Consider the following 21,111-nt stretch of genomic DNA (forward strand, 5'->3'; position numbering starts at 1 on the left):
ATTTTCAAAAACTAAAGGTCCTTAGGGAGGCAGCACGGTGGCGCAACTGGTAGAGCTGCTGCCTCTCAGCGAACAGGTCCCTGGTTCAAACCCCGGTCCAGGGGCCTTCTGGGTGGAGTTTGCATGTTCTCTCCGTGCATGCGTGGGTTTTCTCCAGGTACTCCAGTTTCCTCCCACAGACCAAAAACATGCATGTTAGACTGATTGGTAACTCTAAATTGTCCCTAGGTGTGAGTGAGAGAGTGAATGGTTGTTTGTCTCTATGTGGCCCTGTGATGGACTTGCGACCCGTCCAGGGTGTACCCCGCCCCTCGCACAGTGATTGCTGGACATGGGCACCAGCGACCCCTGTGACCCAAAATGGAATAAACGGGTAAAGATAATGGATGAATGGATGGATAAAGGTCCTTAGGGAGCTAAGAGATTTTCAAAAAGTAATTTAAATCTGATATTTGCATTTTACCATACCATACCATACCATACCATACCATACCATACCATACCAATTTATTTATATAGCACTTAAAACAGCAACAAGGCCAACCAAAGTGCTGTACTAAAGAACACAAACATGCACAGCAGACAGGAAAACATAAAATAGAAATACAGATACAAATAGCAGCAGAAGCTAACTAAAATGGCCAACAGAGTAGAGAACAGACCGGGCCAAAACAAATCACACCGTGTTAAAGGCAAGCGAATAGATGTGGGTCTTCAAGCGAGACTTAAAGACTGAGAGTGTGGGAGCCTGCCGGACACTCAGTGGCAACTCATTCCACAGTCGTGGACCTGCAACAGAGAAAGCCCTGTCACCTCTGAGCTTACGACGGGTTTCTGGGACTGAGAGAAGCATCTGGTCTGCTGACCTCAGAGAGCGCGGTGGGACATATGGCTGCAGAAGATCAGTGAGATAGGATGGGGCGGAACTGTTCAGTGATTTAAAAACATACATGAGAATTTTGAAATGGATCCGAAGGTGAATGGGTAGCCAGTGCAGGGAGGCCAAAACTGGCGTGATGTGCTCTCTATAGCCTGTACCAGTTAAAAATCGGGCTGCAGCATTTTGGACCAGTTGTAGACGAGCAATGGAGGACTGACTGATTCCAAACAGAAGTGAATTGCAGTAATCAAGCCTAGATGTTATGAAGGCGTGGATCACTGTCTCAAGGTTCTTTTAGGCAGATATATCCTTAAAAGACTCACCAGTTTATGTTGAACAGAAATATTAATTAGTAGTGTAAGGTGATCAATTATTCCCCTCTGGAACAGTTTTAGGAACAAGTGCTGTATTTTTCATTCATATTTGACAACAGCATAATGTATCTCCATAACTTCTTTAATGGCTTTGGGTTTTGGTGTGCCACCCCAAGATTATCAGTGGCCCTTATCTAGCCACCCCTTTAAAATTTTATGAAGGCACCCCTGCTTGGAAGTAAGCCAGAATGTTACCAGTTACCTTTCTTCATGCACCGACTCTCGTTCCAACAATAAACTACGACGGCTCTTCTAAACCAGATCCTAAAGCTTCAGTTCCCAACATCTTAAGATGGTGCACATTGTGCCATGTGTTATTCTACACTGATGGTGCATTTTACTCACAGGCTAACATCAGACGATCAAGATTTTTAAAAATGGTTGCCAAAGCAAAGACTTTTAAAAACATTGTTTTAAAAGTCTAAGAATCTAAGGTAGACTTGACAAACTGAGCAACTAAACTACCTAAATCTAACAACGTTAAGTCAGGTCCTCTGGACAGATTCTTCTTGTTGAAACGTTTCATCTTTTATCCAAAAGACTTCTTCAGCCTGAGGAGCTGCAACAAACACAGTCTTATAAATAACACTTTCTCTTATTGGATCAACCAGTTTGGTGTGATATCCAGAACTAGCTGTTCACATGTAAAAGGACCGTCAGCCTAACGATTGATCGTTAGTACCCTGATGGCCGCTTGTTATTCACAGAGGGCTGAGTGATACTGCTTAATTAGCTGCTTAACTAGCTAAACGTTTTCTTTGTCTGGTTCACTTTATCCTGATCCTGTGACCAATAAAATTCAATCAACTACAGAAAAGGTTTAGAAGTGAGATCAAGTGAACAACGTCAAAGAAAAAAAACATTTAATTTCAATTTTTTCGAGAGACTAGTCATTTTCACGTTTTTATTTGGTATTTAAAGTCAACATTATTGCCATCTACTGGTAGAGCATGGGTATTTCAGCATTAAAGCATTGCTAAAATAAGGCCTTTTTGTCTGAATAAAAACATGTATTTATATATATTTTTTTCAGTCTAGGAAAAAAATAACTACCAGTAGTGTAGTTGGACCTGAGTTTACACAAGTACTAATTTTATTTCCAGTAGATGTCTTTCTGAATGTGTGTCAGGGGTTGATTCAACTCCATAAGCGAAGCCCTCAAAAGCGTTTCATGTGGAAGAATATCTTGTCCATTTGCCTTCTTGTTGCTGTCATTCACTTGTCTCTAATGTCAGATCATCTGTCCCGTCTTGAGGAACTCTGTTTTTTCCTTTTTCTGTTTTCGCTGAACTAATACAAATATTTGTTCTTGCAGGAAGCCCCCGTGCTTCAGCCTCGGCTCTGCCCTTCCCGTCTCCCTCCATCATCCAGCAGTCTAGCCCCTACTTCACCCACCCAACCATCCGCTACCACCACCACCCTGGACAGGATCCCCTGAAGGAATTTGTGCAGTTTGTCTGCGCTGATGGCTCAGGGCAGGCCGGCGGACAGGTAAGATTCTCCAGCTAGAATTAGGAGACTACCACCTCAAAAAGTTGCTTAGTTATAAAAAACAACATGCAGAATACCTTATTAGTAATAAAGTTAAATGTTTGAAATCTATCAAACCAATTCCAAAACTTAAATTTGGAAGTAGAAAACAAAGATCACTGAAGGCACCAATAATGAGAACCCATTAACTGACTTTTCATTGTGACTTCTGAGATATTTGGATGATAATTTGAGATTTCATACAACATGATGAAAGATTTCTGGTGAAAGAAAAAGGAAAGTCCACCGTTTTCATAGATTTTTACACATCAAGAAATATTACAAGTGGTTTGGTTTCTACCAGGTTCTAAAGTTATTCACATCTAAGCTAAAGAGTACAAAAACACTCAACAGATTCCACCGTGCTGTTACTTATTCAACAAAACAGACAAATTTGAAAATGTGTGTGTGTGAAACTAAAGGGCCCTGCATACTCCATCCAAACCTGCAAAAATCACATCATTTTGTTCTCAGAGCAGCTTTGCATGCCCCTTCTCGACACAAGGATGAACCTTTCCTCACTGGAGTATATGCCATGTATTGTGTGATTGGTCAGGAGTTTGTGGGCGTGATCGTCAAAGCACTCGGGCGTTCATCTGTACGACTCTTCAAACACACTAAATTAGTCAATTGAACAAAAGCTCCTGGGTGGAGATCCTGCAGACGTTGTGCAGGGAGGAGTCTGCTGAAAGTGTGGTGCTCTCTTCATGATAGATTTGTGGTCAAACTTCTGATGCAGGGACGAGTGGAGACTCTGGCAGGAAGAAACCTGCACGGTGACGGTCACTGCAGAGGAAGGTGGTTCCTAAGAGCTCTGTGTCCGTTTCGTGGACTATTCATTCAACCTTTATGTAGACAGATAAATCACATTGAGCCTCGAAGACTCATTTACAAGTGAGACCTGCTTAGACAGACAAAAAGTAGTGAAACTGGAACACGTAGGAATTGGAGGCAAAAAAAAAAATCCTATTAAACTTGTTCTTCTTGACTGAGAAGAAAAGCTCTAATAATAAAAAAAAAATACATCGCACATAAAGCACATAGTGACAGACATTCTGCAGAGGGGGGAGACGACGAGAGCGGTGAGCAATGTTCAAGGATGCACTCGAGGACACTGTAAGAGTTCTGATAAGGATGTAATAGTCAACCAATTCCCTCCGGTGAGATCCGTAAGCATTCTCGAGGGATGTGGGGGAATGGCCAAGGACAACACCTATGGGAATCCAAGAGTCCTGAAATTATGACACAATGATTATTCAGCTGGTTTCCTCTGGTTATCAGTTTGAAATTCCTCGATTGTGGGGGCAGAGCGTCAGATCACATGTGCTCCAGGCGAATTCAGATAAGATGGCCTTCAAGGCCAGCCGGGGGAGCCAAATTCAGATGAACACACAGTTGTTTTGGGGACAAGCAGAACTTAATGATGTCTACCTTGAGTCTGTGTTGGTCCACTTGGGTTCCGAAATGTCCAAATTACATGGCTACACCAAAAGAACGTGCCTGAGTAAAATCTCTGAGATCTGATCCATTCTGCCCAAAGTATTTGAGTCCCGGTACTCGAGGCACAAACCAAGCCATCATAAAGGCAAGCAGCGTGATCGGGTCCCAATTTGCTGCCGACGACTTCTTTGATTGTAGATAAACCAGTGACCAGACGAATCCAAAAAGCAGGAACCAGTTATCATAAATCCAATTAAATATGCATCCTTAAAATCCACAAATGGCCGCAGAGATAACATCATCAAGTCTTCCAAGTCGATGACATATCCAGCTGTGTGCGTGCCAACAGGGCAAATCGTCTCGTCTTCACCCTGTCTTCTCTTCAAAGAAATTTTATCAATTGTGTTGAGGGACCAACTGATCAAAACAAGTTCATAATTATGGTTTGGAAGATATGCAAGAGGCTCAGAAGCAGTTTCACAGACAAACAGAGCAGCAAAGCAAAGCGGAGAGGGAGGGGGAAAAGCATCTGACCTCGGCAAGAGCAAGTGGTGAAGTTATGGTTACTATGAAAGGTGTGTGTGAAAACGAACGTCCCACGGTCACATATGGTGAGTCGACTGTTCAGCTTCAGATGGAGTATGCCCCGACCCTTTAGTCCACCTCACGACTCAGCAACTTGCAGAATCTCCTTTAGCAGCTATTACTCGCAGTAGTTGTTCTGTCTGACTTTTTCGTCTCTTCCATCCTTATGGGGGCATTTTGGCCCCTTTGCCTCGATGATGGCTTCAGTTCTTTTAGGTTGGCTGACATTTATTTCCACACATCTTTCTGAAGGTCCCACCACAGCACTGCAACAGATTGAGGTCTCGACTCAGGATCGTTGCAACACATTATTTTGTTGTTCATTCATTCTGTTGTAGATTAGCTGCAGTATTTGTGATCATTGTTCTGTTACATTATGACCCAGTTTGCTTTAAGCTCCAGCTGTTGGATAGATGGTCTCGCATTTATTATTAGAGTTCTTTGGTCTACAGAGGAGCTCATGGTCATCTCAATGATTACCCAACATCCTGGGGCTGCAGAACAAAATCATCACCCTTCCACCACCGTGCCTACCATTGGTTTTATGTGTTTGTGCTGATGTGCTGTGTTTGATTTTTCAAACATGGCACTGTGCTAGAGCCCGGCCAATATGGACATTTTGTTTATCACTGATATTGGGAGGGGAAGGCTAATGCCAATATAATGACTGAAATTTTTTTGCTTTGTCCACCCCCAAGAATATAAGAAAACAGTGTGTGGAGAGGGGCTTGTTTATTTAGCACAGCTGTTAGCAACCATAATGCTAAGCTAATCTGATCTATGCTATACGTAGTTCCACACCAGGTTTACAAGTGGTGCACTGGTCACAAAAACAGTCTTCTTAACGTGCATTCACATTTTCTTTCCTCCACTATTCACCATAAAGTTATCAAGTGTGTTACATAAATATAAATTAAACAAAGAAACGCCCTTCTCTGTTCATTGTTCACACAGTCAAGTATGGTGAAGGTCTAATTAGTATTGACCTCAGCAGAGTTCGTTTTTTTTTGCAGAGAAGTTAAGATTTTAGACAGACAATGCATTTAACTGAAGATGACAAAGATAACATTACTAACTCTGATCTCTACATTGGATTTGTTCTGGATAAAGTTTTACAAGGCAATAGCCTATGCTAGGTTATCTAAAAGTTTGCTAACTTGAGGGGCATGTAGCTAATGATAAGCGGGTTGGAGGATTGAAGTGAGTTTATTATTGTTGATTTGTTTTACAGATCAGTTAAAATAAACTTATTATGCTCTGTTCAGCAAAATACACTACATAGTATAGTTCCCTGCTTCATCTGTGCTGAATGTGAAAGTGAAACTTAAGTGAACGGCCATGACTTGAAAGTAGTGTTCATGCGCCCTCTGCTGGATACATTGTACAATTACAGCTGGTTCCAGCATTTTAGGGGTGAAAATTAGAAGTGCTTATATCAGAGCATGATGGGACAATCATCACCGATACCCATATGTCTCCAAATGCCTATATCGGCCCCCACCGATATATCGGTTGGGCTCTACACTGTGCATTATTGGTAAACATCTTTGCTGTGGGCTCCTCTGTCTTGTAGTTCATTCAGATGAAACTGAACACATCCTTTTTAGAGTTATTCTTTCTCCTGCAAATCAAACAAGCCTGTTCAGTCTTTTTCTTTTTGTCCTGTCATGAAGCTGAACCTTTAACCCGCTGAGCATTGCACAGTCTGACCTCATTGGGGATTTACTGGGGCAACCACTACTGGGAAGAATGGCAGCTGTCTTAAATGTTTTCCACTTGTGAATGATCTTCCTCTCTAGATTGATGGACTTCAGCTTGTTTGTAAATGACAGTTAATCCTTTTCAGATTTATGGGCAGCAACCGTTTCTTATCGAAGGTCGTTGTTGATGTTTTTTTTCTCTTTGCCGTTGTGTTAACACACACCTGTATGTCCCAGACCAACAAACAGCCTTTAGCTTTTATAGAGGGAATCCCGTAGATGATGATCAGTTAATCAGTACATTTGATCAGCAGCACCTGGCTGATACCTTTCTTTATTTAATCCTATAAGCAGCAGGTGTGGACTTCACGCACAGCTTTTCCCTTTTAGCCTAATCTTTGTTCAATGATAAAGACATCATGGAATCTGTTGTGTTTCTTTTTTATGCACACTAGAGATTAGATTTAAATACTATTAGAATCTGGTTAAAACATTTTTTTAATGTTCTAATGTTTAAAACCCTAGAATTAAAAGAGGATAGATTTTCGTCTTTTTCCATTGATTGCATTATCATTTCAACCTGATGTCACACCAGACCTACTTTATAAAGACCTGACACCAGCACATTGCACACGAGACATGTGTTTATTCAGCCAGTCTGGAATTCTTTGTGCTTTCTTGTCAATGTCACTTTGCCGTTTCCTGTTTCAGATCCTGATGTTCCTCGCTCCTTGTTTGTTTTTTGTTATCTTGTTGTTTTTTTTGTTTTTTTTTTTTGCTCCACCCAACCCTTCAGAAGTTACAATCATCAGCACAAGAGTAAATCAGTCACGGCACACGTTCGGTCCAGTCATACCAGTTTTGTGTTTTGTCATCGTGTTTGTTTCCATCTCCGGCAGTTTCCGATTTTAGTTGGAGTTTGGTTGTCTGGGGTTCGTATCCTTGTTGGTTGTGTTGTGATTGTGTAGACGAGTGTTCTCCCATGGTTTTAATTTCTTGCCATCTGCTGGATAAACCCAGTCAAACAAAAATCTCTTATACCTCCCCCCTCCACACCTTCTTCACCCAACACCACCTCTGTGGAACCTCCCTTCCCACTCCAGGTCCCACGTCCAGTCAGTTCTTGTGGTGCCTGTTAATTTTGACTTCCATGAACAGATATTGTCCGCATTCCTCATTTCTTCAGTTGGTGTTTCCCACCTCCTTCCACCATCACTCCCCTCTCCTCCGTCGCCATGTTTTATTTGGACCCGGCCTTTCGAGCCGCGCCCTGTTTCCATTCCTTGTCTGCGGGTTGTCGCATGCCGCCCACCTGACCCTATTTGTGTTGTCTGCAGCCAAACGGGAGCGGCCAGAGCAAAATGCCAGGCTCCTTCTTGCTGCCTCCACCTCCCCCAGTGGCCCGCCCAGTGCCCCTCCCCATGCCCGACTCTAAACCCAACAGCACACCCCCTGACGGCGGACTCTCCTCGCCCGCATCTCCGTGTAAGTGACCCCGCAGAGACCGTTTTTAAGAAACAAAACCAACACCAGAAAAGCAACAAAGACCTGTGTCATTTGTTCTTCCTACAACTTCGTATCATCAAACATTCACTTCCCTTTCCTTCCCGGAAACCAGCAAAAAAAAAAATTTAAGTGGAGCACATAACATTTACTCTAGCCTCCCAGAAGTTTGACAGTCTGTCATTTTGGATCCCTGTGGCACTCAGCATGGTTCTTTATTAGGCCCCTTGAGTTTTAGTGGCTCCATGTGTTGAAACCACTCTACGTGTTGTGCTACGGAGGATGCATCTTATTTTTCGAAAGAAATGTTTTCCTCCCCTGATGGACTTATCAACAAACCTTAGGAGATTTCAGACACTCATTAACTAAGGCACAAATTTAGGGCAGTTAATTTGTACGGACTCCAAAGCAGAAAATGGGACATTGGTGATTTTTTTTTAGTTGATTATAACTCTATGTTGGGATAGTTTTCTTTGCTGAATGTGAAAAGACAGAATAGACTGTGCATTTAAGACAAGGGAGTGATGTCAGAGGTAGATTTGTCCTCCTGAGGGGCACTGGATGGAGCACTTTATTTTTTTGTTCATTATTAGCTCTCCTTCAAAGTTAGTGTTTTCATTTTATTCCCCAGTCAGCGTCTGCAAGTCTTTAATGTCTTTTGTATGTTTGAGTTCTTAGAAATAATGATGTATGCTGTACCTTCCTTCCTGTGTCTCTCATTACTGTCCTTCCTCCCTTTCCTCCACACAAACAGACCACACCAGTCTGCACACTGCTTCCTTGAACCCGTCAGGGGGATACAAACTGTGGAGTCCGCGGGGTACCTCAAACTGCCCTAAATTTGTCAGAAATGTTGATGCCACTGGGTTTTGAATGTCCCTGACTGACACTTGGTGTCACGAGCCTGGTGTGCTCAAACTCTAAAATCAGAGTTAATCAACTGGATTTAAGCACTTTGGGAAATTAGAGTTTGCATATTAGATTTTGGAAAATATTTTTAAAGTGTTTTATTGACCTCAATCAGATGACTGCAAGTGTCTTTTAGTTTAGTGTTTATTCACTTTTACTTAATCCTGAGGTTTAATTAGGTAATTACTGATGCAACTCTCTCATTTAAAATCATGAAGTTATAATAAAATAACCTGGTTGGCTTCAATTTTCTATAAATAGGATTTTTTTAAATAAAATGCCGGTTGAAATACTGTATAACTTGTGTCTTAGTGAATTGCACAGTAGTGTAGAAACATTTGACAAGGACTAGAGTCCAAAAGATGTCTGCTGCATTCGAACCTCTCGACCACACACAAACAAAGGTTTTAGTGGAAAAAATAGATTTTTTATTTTTTATTTTAATGCCTTCCAAAGTAAAGATTTTAAAAATCTCTGTGTTTGGTGGACCCGTGAGAACTCCAAATAAGAAGCTTGTAGAAACTTATTTCGAACATGTGCGCTAGAAACCAAAACAGCAAAGAAACCATTTAATTTTATTTTTTCAACCTGATCAGAGTCAGAGATTCTTTGTCATTCGCACCTCATGTGCTACATGTGGTGGAGTGAAATTATGTACACAGGGTCCCAGTTACATCCAACAATAAAATGTATAAGAAAAACAGTAATAACATCTAAGATATGAACTAAGAAAAACATAAACTAAAATACACTAAGCACTAGTAGTATAAAAACATTATATAGAACAGCAGCATTAACATGAGCACGAGTCTGTGTCAGCAGGTGAGCACGCATGAACACATCAACATGAAACAGATCAGCAGCAACATGAAACAGATCAGCAGCAACATGATGTGATTTTTCTCAGTGATTATTCTAGTTAGAGATTCATGAGTCTAACAGCCTCAGGGTAGAAGCTGTTCCTCAGTCTAGTGGTTCTACACTTAATGCTCCTCAACCTCCTTCCTGACGGGAGCGGGGCAAAAAGTGTGTGTGCTGGGTGAGTGGGGTCCTTCATGATGCAGGTGGCCCTCTTCCTGCATCTGGAGGTGTAGATGTCTGTGATGGTGGGGAGGCTGACTCCAACAGACTTCTGTGCAGCCTTCACCACTCTCTGCAAATCTTTTCTTTCTGCAGCTGTGCAGCCTCCATGCCACATATGATCCTACTGACTTTAAACTTTAGGCATGCACTGAAATGTTTAATACCTGAAAGGAAATTCTAAATGGAATGAGAGGAAAGAGTTTAGGGAGAAACTTTATATGTGGAGATTCTTAGTAGCATAGTATGAATGAAGATGTTCACATCCTGGACAGAGAGGAACGATGGTTTGAGAGAGGAGTAAAGGAGGCCATCTTTGTGAAAATAAACCGTCCATCATTAAACAGGGGTGGAGGCCTCCGTGTTCAACTGTCCCCCTCTTACAATGCTGTGATTGCTAGTATCACTCAGCCCTCTGTGAACAGTAAACAACCATCAGGTGCTAATGATCCATTGTTAGGCTGATGGTCCTTCTTGAGCATGTGATCAGCTGGTTTTGGTTGTCAGCAGCAAACTGGTTGATCCACTCTGAGAAGGTGCTATTTAAGAGACTGAGCTGAATACAGCACCTCAGACTGAGGAAGTCTCTCGGATGAAAGACGAAACGTTTCTACATTTTTTTTGTTGTTTTGTTTTTTGAATGTCCAGAGGATCAGATTTCACTTTTTTTTAGATTTTTCTACCTGGATTATTGAGCATGCATCAGGACATAGTATGACTAGTTCAGTATCTGAGCAGACGGCCTAGGTTTAGAAAAGCATTGTTTTTTTAAGTTCTTGTACAGTACATTTCACCATGAAGTGACATATTGTTAGAGTTTTGTATGCCTTAACACATCTTACCGGTGTTTTGGTATAACAGAGTGACTAAAGCAGAGCAGAAAAAATATGGCTCCACATCAAAATCTTGTGCTGAAAAAAGATCAAAAATACAACCACGCACTTGTACTAAAGACCACAGGCTCATAATTATTCTGATGGGTGTCAGGGAGACCAAAGCTGGCCAAAAATTGGGGAAAATATAGGCCTTCAGAGAGAAATGAATTTGTGGAGCGAGGAGAACCATGAAGTGAAGGACTGAGTGTTGTGCTGATGAGTTACAGATGTTTGCTAATAACTGTTGACTTTGTGTCCACAATCCTGTAAAGTTTGCCCTTTAGGATCAAACAAAAGAAAACTGGAGATGATGTCTAATGTCTGGAGCTTCAAAAACACAAGATTTTTATAGCAGAGGATCAGCTGGTGGGCTATTAATTATATCACACTGTCTAATGAGGTGATTCTATGCTTTATGATGTGAGAAACATAAGCATAAGAGAGGGAGCTAAATACACAAAGGGCTGGAAGAAATTAATAAAATAGGAAAAACAATCAAAGTTCATGCTCAGTAATCCAGGTTAAAAAAAAAATCCAACAATGTTCAGTCAAGTCATCTGAACGGTTTGTTTGTTTGTTGAAACGTTTCGTCCTTTATCCAAAGGACTTCTTCAGTCCGAGGAGCCACAACAAACTTAGTCCCACAAGCAGCACACTCACATAGTGGGCCCACCAGCTTGATGGTGATAAGCTGGTCCCCCGTCGACTCCTCTGAGGCAGTCATGGCCAAAGTGGTTCAAAACATCAAAGTCCATGCTCAAATTAATCCATAATAGGAAGAACAATGTTAACTTTATCCCTCAGGGCTTGGATTTTTAACCTCTCAGGCAGTCTGAGGATCTGTTCACATTAACTAATGGACATTTTTCATTAAAATCTGACTCTGCTGCATTTGCCCCTCCCATTTGGTGAAGAAAAATTAAAAAAACAGATTTTTACAAACATTTTATAAAACGAAAATGTGTATCATGGTTAGGCCTGTCGCAATAAACATTAAATCAATCGTATGATAAATGAAAATTATCGGCTTCATTTTCATTTATCAACTTTATCGTGTCTCTGTTTCTACTACTAAGCTGAGAAGCTAAGCTACGAGTTAAGCTAACAGGCCAGCCTCGGGGAAAAAAAACGTCCATCTTGTCGAAGCTCCAAAATTCACGTTTGAAACCCGTGCCTTCTTGTAAAAAGTTGTTTTTCTCTGAAAAAAGTAGCTGAGAACTCGTTTACTGACTTTTTTATTAAAAGCTTTGTGTGAAAAATGCTATGCTAAAAAAGATCAAAACACACACACACCAAGCGTCCGCCATTTTGAAAACTGAAGAGAGACAGCCCATGACGCATCATGGGGCCTCCCTCCCATTCTTCTTAAAGACACGCTGCTCGCTCTCTCACTATCCATCCTTTGTTTCAAACAGTCTTATACTGCCATCCGGTGGTTGAAAAAAGGTACTACATGCAAAACAAATTAAACATTTCCTCTTAAATTTGACAATAATTACTAATAATAATAATTACTAATTATTGTCAAATTTCAAACAATATTATCGTTTATCTCGATAATTTCTGAGACAATTAATCGGCCAGCAATTTTTTTTATCGTGACAGGTCTAATCATGGTGTTCAAGGGAAAGAATTGTATAAAAACACTCTACGTTCAATTGTGCGTTTGATATTAACTAGATAAAAATGGAGCTGATTTGACGATTTTTTATTTTTTTTTGCATATATCTGGTGTTATCCCGATCCTGTCACCAAGAAGGTTTGCTCTGGTGCTGAAAGGTTAATGATTGAGATGAAATAGCAATGTCAACAACGGAAAAGGCAACAATAGTTTTGAACTGTTTTAGGAGAACCGTCAGAATGGTCGTTGTTTTTACTGCCACCTGGTGGCTCGGCATGCTAAGTGGTTTTAGTGATCTTTTTCTCACGTGGTTTTCATATGCTGGAGCAAGTACAGCATCCCCACCACATGAAGTTTAGTGATGATTAGCTGTAGTTTTTTATTTCATATTTTAAAGAATTATCATGTAACTCCATAATGGTGTGTGGGTATGGGCAGGATTTAAACCCCCCATCAATAGTGCACAGACGCTGGTCCCAAAAATACAACATGGCAGCTTCTGTAAACTGGGTCTTGTTGGCTTCAGTTCTCAGCCATAAGAACAGAGGGGGACACTTGGTCTAGCACTGTAGTAAATGTAAGATCGGACATGAATGGAAACATACATTAAAGAGTAGTATTTCTTGAAGAAAGCCATTTTAATAACCAACATTTTGAACATTTTGTGACAGTTTGTGCTCAGCATAAGTGTTGGAGATCAATCTCAGCTAATACCACATCAAGCGTTAGCTCATAAAATGATGGATACAGCCATTGTTATTTTTCATTAATCCACTATGGTACAAAATGGCCAGTTAGCTGTGTTGAGTTAGCTCCAAAAGTCAATAAGTTCTAGTTGTACATTATTCCCGAGAGTTTCAATAAAATCTGTCGAATGGTTCATGGAATATTTTGCTAACAGACAAATGTCCAGACAAACGTACAGACACGTAGTCAACTACATGATTGCCCATCTTTTATAGTGACAGGTGTTGTTGGAACCTTCACGTAGTCCTACAAAAGACATTCTTGCTCTTGCATCTAATCTGGAACTTTATCAAAGCTCTGAAAACAACAGATTAGAATTGGTACAACTTGCACTAACACTTTTCACTTATTCATAATTAATATTATCACATAAAACACACGCACTTAACATCTTTTAACATTTTATAACTATACATAAATGTAACTGAGAAGTGGAAGCCAAAGCTAAATAAGTGTCCCCTTCTTTTGTTAGTTTTAAGTAAATGTAAATTAAAAGAACATTTTCCTGACTAAAATAATTAATACACCTCAGATAATTTTTCCAAATGTTGACTTCGGTTGATTCGTGTGGCTCTTATCCTGCTGACGTATGTTTAAATATTTATTACTTAACTACATTTAGCTGCAATAAGTTATTCAATATAAAAGAAAAACAAACAGAATTACTAGTTGTAGTAATTAATAACTAGTGCACAGACTCTGGTTCCAAACATACAACATGGCAGCATCTGTGATCTGGATATTATCAGCTGCCCTTTTGAAAAACACAAGGAGATCTATATGTCCAGTCTCAGAGGTGGGAACGGTTCCGCTAACAACTGATAGCAGAAGTAATTTTCCGTGTAGCGGACAGTCGTCTTAGTGGGTAGCTTCTGCTAATTTTTTACCTGTTTAGCGATGTAGTATTAGCTAAGCTGATTTTTTAGGTAGCAGAATACGTCCTGTTCCTTTTAGTTAACAAGGTCATTTTTTGGTTAGCTGTGCCCGCCACTGGATCATGTGATTGTTGAGCCAAAGACCCACTCCGTCTCCATGTTACAAACTGGTTAAGAGAACTGCACTCTAGTCTTAGACATGAGAACACGATCTGAAACTCCTCTCGTGACTTTCATTCATTAAGCTGTGCAGTCTTAGTTACCAGTGTAATCGCTGACATGGACTGTGTGTGTGTTTCTGTAGCATACTCCACGCCAGGCGCCACAGCTCCCAACAGGTTTGTCGGCATCGGATCACGGGACAACAACTTTCTGAACATCCCGCAGCAGACACAGGTGAGAACTCGTACCGACAGCTTGTGTGGAAAAACGAAGAGTGAACTCGTGTAATTACTGGTGGAACTCAGAAAACCTTTTACCCAAAGGTTGGATTTTACTCCCCCGCTCCCTGAAACCTGCTGCTGGGTTTCCTCTCACACGACCCACAATCAACTGGTGCATCTGTATTTTACCGTACGTGTGTGCGTTACCATATGTGCTTGATTATTTGGCACGTATGCAGCATACCCTCATGACTGGATGCCTTCTTCTCCGCTCGATCCTCTGCTTTTCTGCTTCACTGTCTTCACTGCTTCCCTCCATCGTTTCTTCCCATCACCACTCTACACCTCCTCCATGTGCCTCCTCCATTACCGCCAGTACTTTTCTCATTAGGGTCTAACCACACCCGCCTGGTTCGGCTCAGCTCCGCTGCTCGACACATGGAAACCATCTGAGGATCCCCCCTCCCTTATTCTTCTGCACGTAGTTTTGTCTCGCTTTACGTCTCTGCCATGCCGTTTGTTTTTTTTACCATTCTTAATCGCATTTCTTCACTTTAACATCTTTCTTTTTCTTCTAATTTTAACTGAAGAAAAACTGCACACCACCAATGAACCCCCAAACTAAAGCTCAGATATTTTACACTCAGTGAAACGAGTTTTTATTACTTTTTAAGAAAAAACCATGTGTCTCTTTGCAATGACACAAAAAGTCTATGAAAAAGTTGGCTACCAAATGAAGACTTTGTCAAAGTGTCCACGTGGAGACCGGAGTTCACTTCCAGCAGCAGCAGGCTCGTCGTGACCTCTCGTGGCAGACTTGGTGTACTACAACCAGGACCGAGAGGAAACAAGATCCCAACAGTCCACAAGAAGAGAGGAAATGGAGGGAACAGAGCAGTTTCGGTCCATATAGAAAGTCATGTCCCAGCTGTCTCGTTACCCCCGGCAACCAGACATGATGTCATAGCCAGTTGATCTTGAATCTGAGACGGGATTGCTCGAGAGGGGTCCAGGAAAGAAAAGAGGGTGGTCACTGTCTGCTGCCAAGGATTTAGTGGGAGTGTTCACCAGAGATAGATGGACTGTGTGTGTTTGAGAGAGCACGCACAGAAGGAGAGAGGCCGAGGAACTAAGGAGGGAGAATTTACAATGCCCCTCGGCATGCTGGGACAGTGCCCAGGGGAGCAAGGGGAGCTGAAAGGGGCAGGATGATTGGGGGGGGGGGGGGGGGGGTAATTCATGCGACCTGCTAGGGTCAAACAAAACAAAAGGCTGCTCTCCTGGAGGTGCAGAGGAGTTTCCAAGGCTCGACTTCTAGAATGTTGGCACTTTGGTCCGCAGAGTCAGATCCTGCGGGGCAGCCGGTGACCCGGTTCTGCTCCCGGCTCCCGCTGAGCAGGAAACACCCGACATGAGCGCGGCACAAGTGGCAGAGAGTGCCAGACTGCTAAACCCTAGCTGCCACTTGGTCATGACGAGCCAGTTACTGCTCAGCTGAACTCGAGGCGCTTTGCTCTGAGTTAAAGAACGAGTCGAACAGCACCGAGCAGATATGGTCCGCTCTGCAGGATCATGTTGTGTGTGCATGGCCTGCCAGCACACAAAGGCATTGTTCTGCCTTTTTAAGAGGGGGTTTGTTCAAAAATGTAATGAACGTTTAACGTACCAGCTTTTACACCAACTTTATGGATTTGTGTTAATCTAAAGCTACTGCACACAAATGGGACCCAAGTCCTTTTTTTTTTTTCCTATTTCGACCCATATCAGATTTTTTTATGACAGTCTGAACACGACAAATCTGATTTCTCAAATCCAGCCCAGGACATTTGTATATATGGTGCCAAGCTGGATCCATATCCAATGTTTTTCAAAGCAACTGCAGTCTGAATGGTCATTGTTGCATTTTTACACATTTATGCCAGTGAAGTGTGTGTGTGTGGGGGGGGGGGGGGTGCAGGGGTCTGCCTCATGCAGCTCTTTGGTCCCTCTGCAGCCGCTCTGAAATGCTTTGACCAACACTAACATAAAACTGAATTTTATTGGTTGATATACAAACAACAACAAAATAGTTTTCGCCGTTTTCCTGTCATTTCTTTTGCAAGTACTCTCTTTAACTTTTTGCTTTATTTCTGTACTTTATTTTTTCCACAATAAAAAATTACAGTTCATAGTTGTTTTATTATTTAAAAAAAAAAACCTATTTCCCCCCTTTACAAGAATCTGGTCTTTTAATTTGTCTTAAGTTGTAAAAATATCAATAAATGTTCGAAATCATTAGATATTTTAAGCGTTAGTGTCACCCTTAACGTTGACGAAAGTCTCCTCCAACAAACTTAAAGTGGCCCATGAGCCACCAGTTGAAAATAACAGTTGTATCGGTTGTTGCACACATTTAATGTAGTGATTGAAGGTGTAGAAATGGCTGTTTTGATGGTAAAGGCTGCAGAGCCCGAGTATGTGGATCAGTCCGAGCATTGATAATAACACTGACCTCGTGCAGGTGAAACATTCACTCTACGTGTCTCAGCTACAAAACGTCCAGTTGTTTGATCTTTTTCTTTCTTGGGGCGGCTGTGGCTGAGTGGTTAGAGCAGTCCTCCTCCAATGCAAGAGTTGTGGGTTTGAATCCACCAGCAGTCACATGCCAAAGTGTCCCTGGGCAAGACACTGAACCCCTCATAGCCTCTGATGTGTGTCCCATCGGTGTCTGAACGTGATCTAAAGCTCTGATTAGTCTCTTTAGAATGATTTGTTCACTTAGCTTCGTGTAGCTCTAGTATAGAGCTGGATGAACGGGTAAACGAGGCACAGATTGTTGTAAAGAGATTTGAATGTGTTGATAAGATAGAAAGGTGATATATAAGTACAGTCCATTTACCATTTTAGTTTGTCCTGCATGACTGAGAATCCACAGAAACATTAGCGTCAGGTCGTTCAGACACCAACAGGAAAGAGTTGATATTCAAGTTTGTTTTGATCTTCAGATCATCACGACTCGTGTTCCAAAAGAACAACGCTGCGCTGGAGAGCCAGCAAGAAGCAGGATGAAATATAAACGACACAAAAATATATTTAAGCAACAGTGTGCTGTAATATTGACAGTGATTCCTGGTTTCAGCCAAGTTCAGACTAGCTGTTAGCTCATTAGTCAGTAATGTCTTCACCAGGTAAGATATTAATTATACATAACTTTTCAACAGAACCCCACATCAAATTGTCTGAACTTTTACAGATTCATCAAAGCAGGACGTTTAGCTCATCTTTGAATGTTTCATATACGACTTCTCTGATGTCTATATATTTAGGGAGGGAGGGGGGAGAGAGAGAGAGAGATGGAAAAAAGAAGAAAAAAATGGAGTGGTGGCACAAAAGTTACAGAAGCTAAACCTGTGATTGGGAAGTTGCTGGTTTGAATACCCAGACTGGCACAAGAAATTTGAGTGAAAAGGTGCTTAACCCTCATTTGCCCCACTGTGGGCCCTTGAGCAAGGCCCTCAACCCTACAGCCGTTCTCCGGGAACCTCTGATGATCTCTGCTCCATGTGTGATGAGAAAAATGCAGAGTATGAATTTCCCCGGCGGCACAGTTCGTAGAGCTGCTGCCTCTCAGCAAACAGGTCGCCAGTTCAAATCCCAGCCGGGTGCCTTTCTGGGTGGAGTTTGCATGTTCTCTCCGTGCATGCGTGGGTTTTCTCCGGGTACTCCAGTTTCCTCCCACAGACCAAAAACATGCATGTTAGACTGATTGGTAACTCTAAATTGTCCCTAGGTGTGAGAGAGAGACTGAATGGTTGTTTGTCTCTATGCGTCCCTGTGATGGACTGGAGACCTGTCCAGGGTGTCCCCCACCTCTCTCACAATGATGGACGGACAGACGGATAGACGGATGGATGCGATGGACGGACGGACTAATTGATTGATTGATTGATTGATTGATTATTTACCATCACAGACTGGAGACATCTACATGTTGGGGTGTTTTGTCAAGTTTGTTTTATACATATGTTGATGTTCTTTTGATTAGTTCTGACCAAGGTCATCTCATTCTCTTCTCTTTCTCTCTTCCAGTCTTGGTTCCTCTGACAAGATCTGTGTTCAAACCAGCAAGTAGAGTTCTTTCTTTATAATCTGAAATGAGAGAAAAAGAACAGAGAAACAACCTGCAACAGGATCATGATAACTGTCCTCCAACCAGCCCACCGACCAGCCCTGACAGTACTTCTCACCTGATACGAAACACAAACGGGAAATGTAACAGCCGCATGACACTTCTTGTGGAACTCTGGACTTTTTCACGCCGTCAGAGGGAGGACCCAGTTTGAGCAAAGATTGAGGGGGGGGGGGGGGGGGTGAACAGATGGGCAAAGAGAATGGAAGGGTAAGGGGACTGCAGCGAGCACGGGCCTCCTCACACCACTGAAGCAGCAGAGCGCAGCAGCGGCGCAACGAAAGGATGCGAAAGCGGCCGTACTTCTCTTGCTTTGTAAGGACGCATTGTGTAACAAATGGCTAAGAAAATCAACAGTCCAGCTAACGCAGGTCCACACTACAAAGACTTCAACGATGAGATCAGTTTCCAGTAACAACCACAACCCACGATGACTGTCACGACCCAAAACCAATCAAACTGGCCCGTTTCTATCCCTCCAACTACCAGACACAAGCAGGAGACCATGCCAAACATGTCCTGAGTTAAGCTTGCACTACAAGCAGAATCAGTTAACACTAATTTTAACGATGTGCACTATTTACCCACAAGGCATGAGGTAACCAACGCCTGCCTAATGGTCTAAAGAGGAAATAAATCAAGGTACAAGAAGCTTCTCGTGTCCTCGTCCCAACAGAGTTCAGGTTAGCCAATCACTGCTCACTTTCCTGTCTCCCCTCACTCAGAAAGTCCTCACTATTCAGCTTCATTTTTATTTTATTTTTTCCTCCATAAGCCCAGTAAACTCCCTCAACTAGACGCTCACAATCACCGTTTGATTCTGGACACTTTTCGCCCCTGTTGGCAGCAGCTATGGGTTCACCCTCTTGTAATGTCGTTGAATGATGAATATTTGTCCCTTTTGTCTTTTCTTATTTAAATTTAGTCCTTTTGCATTTGTGCTACTTTATAATAATTGTTTTGTATTTGAATGGCAGCACCTTAAAGAGGTAAGAAGTGGTATGTTGAAGTGGCGTGCACAGACCCGTTGGCTAAGCCCAGAATAAGAAGTGCGTGTAAAAATGTAGAAAATACGCCTATTTGCTTTTTTTTAGATGTGAAAACTTGTATCACTCATGTGTGGAGTTCTGACAAAAGCAGCTGATAGATACGAGAAGTGCAAAGTAGTCTTAAGAAAAATTAGTATTGTTCAAGCATCCCAGTGAACAACAGACACAATTTTAACAATTACTTTAGTCCAGCCTTCATTTAGGCCCTGTCCACACTACTACACATGTTTTTAAAAACTGAATTTTTCTGCTGTGTTTTTACTTTCATCCACACACACAGCGTTGGGTGTAAACAATCCAAATTTTTTAAAAACGTTTTTCCAAAATGGACATTTTTCTAAAGCATACTTTGGTGAATCCGTGCAGACTTGAGATACAGACATTTTAGGAAACGAAAATGTTTCCTAAAATGTCTGTTTTTAGGAGTTTATTTAGCTTGCTGCAGAAACCAAAACAGCAATGGATCCGTTTTCACAGTTGTTTTCTTTTTTCATGACTATTTCTTTATCGGGGACTGCCTAGAAAGGCAGCCACCTGATATTATCCACCTGAGAAGGATCTTGTTTTTCATTCAACTTTAATGCAGCCCGAATCACAATGTGTACCCCCACAGATTTTAAATCAAAACAACTGGCTCGGCACCGTGATGTGTGCTTTTATTTTGATTGGCATTTTGAGTTACCATGGTGACATAATTTACAAATAAATAACTCGGCTATTTTAAAATATATTGAGTTGAAATTTGGTGTGGTGGTAGCTAAGAGCCATGCCCACAAAATCTTAATTCAAATAAAACATTCAAGATGGCCACCAATGCTACATTTAAATGGCTTTAGCTCGGCCATTTTTACACACAGAGCTAAAATTAGGTGAGATCATTCTCCATCACATACTGAATCCAAATCAAAAATCCAAGATGGCCGCCATAGTTTTAAAAGAAAAAAGACTATAACTCATTGATTTATTTATTTATTTTCCATGTTGAGCTGAAATTTGGTACGGTGGTGGCTGAGAGTGAACCCCAACATATAGTGCTGTCAAATCAACATTTTAAAATGGCCGCCACATGGCAGTCCCCCAAAGTTTCTCCAAGAACGTTCTAGTCCTAATCATGTCACTGCTAAACTTTGATCATGTGCGAGAAAACTGGTTTAATAATTTTTAACAGAACTAAAATTGTTTTTTTTCTCCCTATTTTTGATATGTTGTTAATGTTGATGACCCCCACAGTGATGAAGCTTAGATATGTCAATGTTTTAGTCATAATTGGGTTTGTGTAGACAAAAATATTAACTTTTGGGTTTGAATGAAAACAAAAATCTTATCACTTTTCAGTCATTGGTGGTGACTATATTGACAAAAAGTAGTCACTTTCTTTGGTTATTAAATATT

The 21,111-nt window shown here is 41.5% G+C and overlaps 1 protein-coding gene across 3 annotated transcripts in view; it reads left to right on the top strand.

Moving 5' to 3' along the window:
* nfixb (nuclear factor I/Xb) overlaps window positions 1-18,822 on the top strand; it is a 210,646-nt gene extending 191,824 nt beyond the window's left edge. For all 3 annotated transcript variants that reach the window (XM_037688832.1, XM_037688830.1, XM_037688831.1), the window contains 4 exons: window positions 2,570-2,745; window positions 7,847-7,994; window positions 14,424-14,515; window positions 18,571-18,822. In XM_037688832.1, coding sequence (XP_037544760.1) covers window positions 2,570-2,745; window positions 7,847-7,994; window positions 14,424-14,515; window positions 18,571-18,585 — 431 coding nt within the window. In that variant the 3' untranslated portion in view covers window positions 18,586-18,822. The remainder of the gene's footprint in view (window positions 1-2,569; window positions 2,746-7,846; window positions 7,995-14,423; window positions 14,516-18,570) is intronic.
* The last annotated feature ends 2,289 nt before the right edge of the window (window positions 18,823-21,111 follow it).

The sequence above is a fragment of the Nematolebias whitei genome, chromosome 15 (genome assembly GCF_014905685.2).
Source record: "Nematolebias whitei isolate Nwh7 chromosome 15, NemWhi1, whole genome shotgun sequence".
NCBI lineage: Eukaryota > Metazoa > Chordata > Actinopteri > Cyprinodontiformes > Rivulidae > Nematolebias > Nematolebias whitei.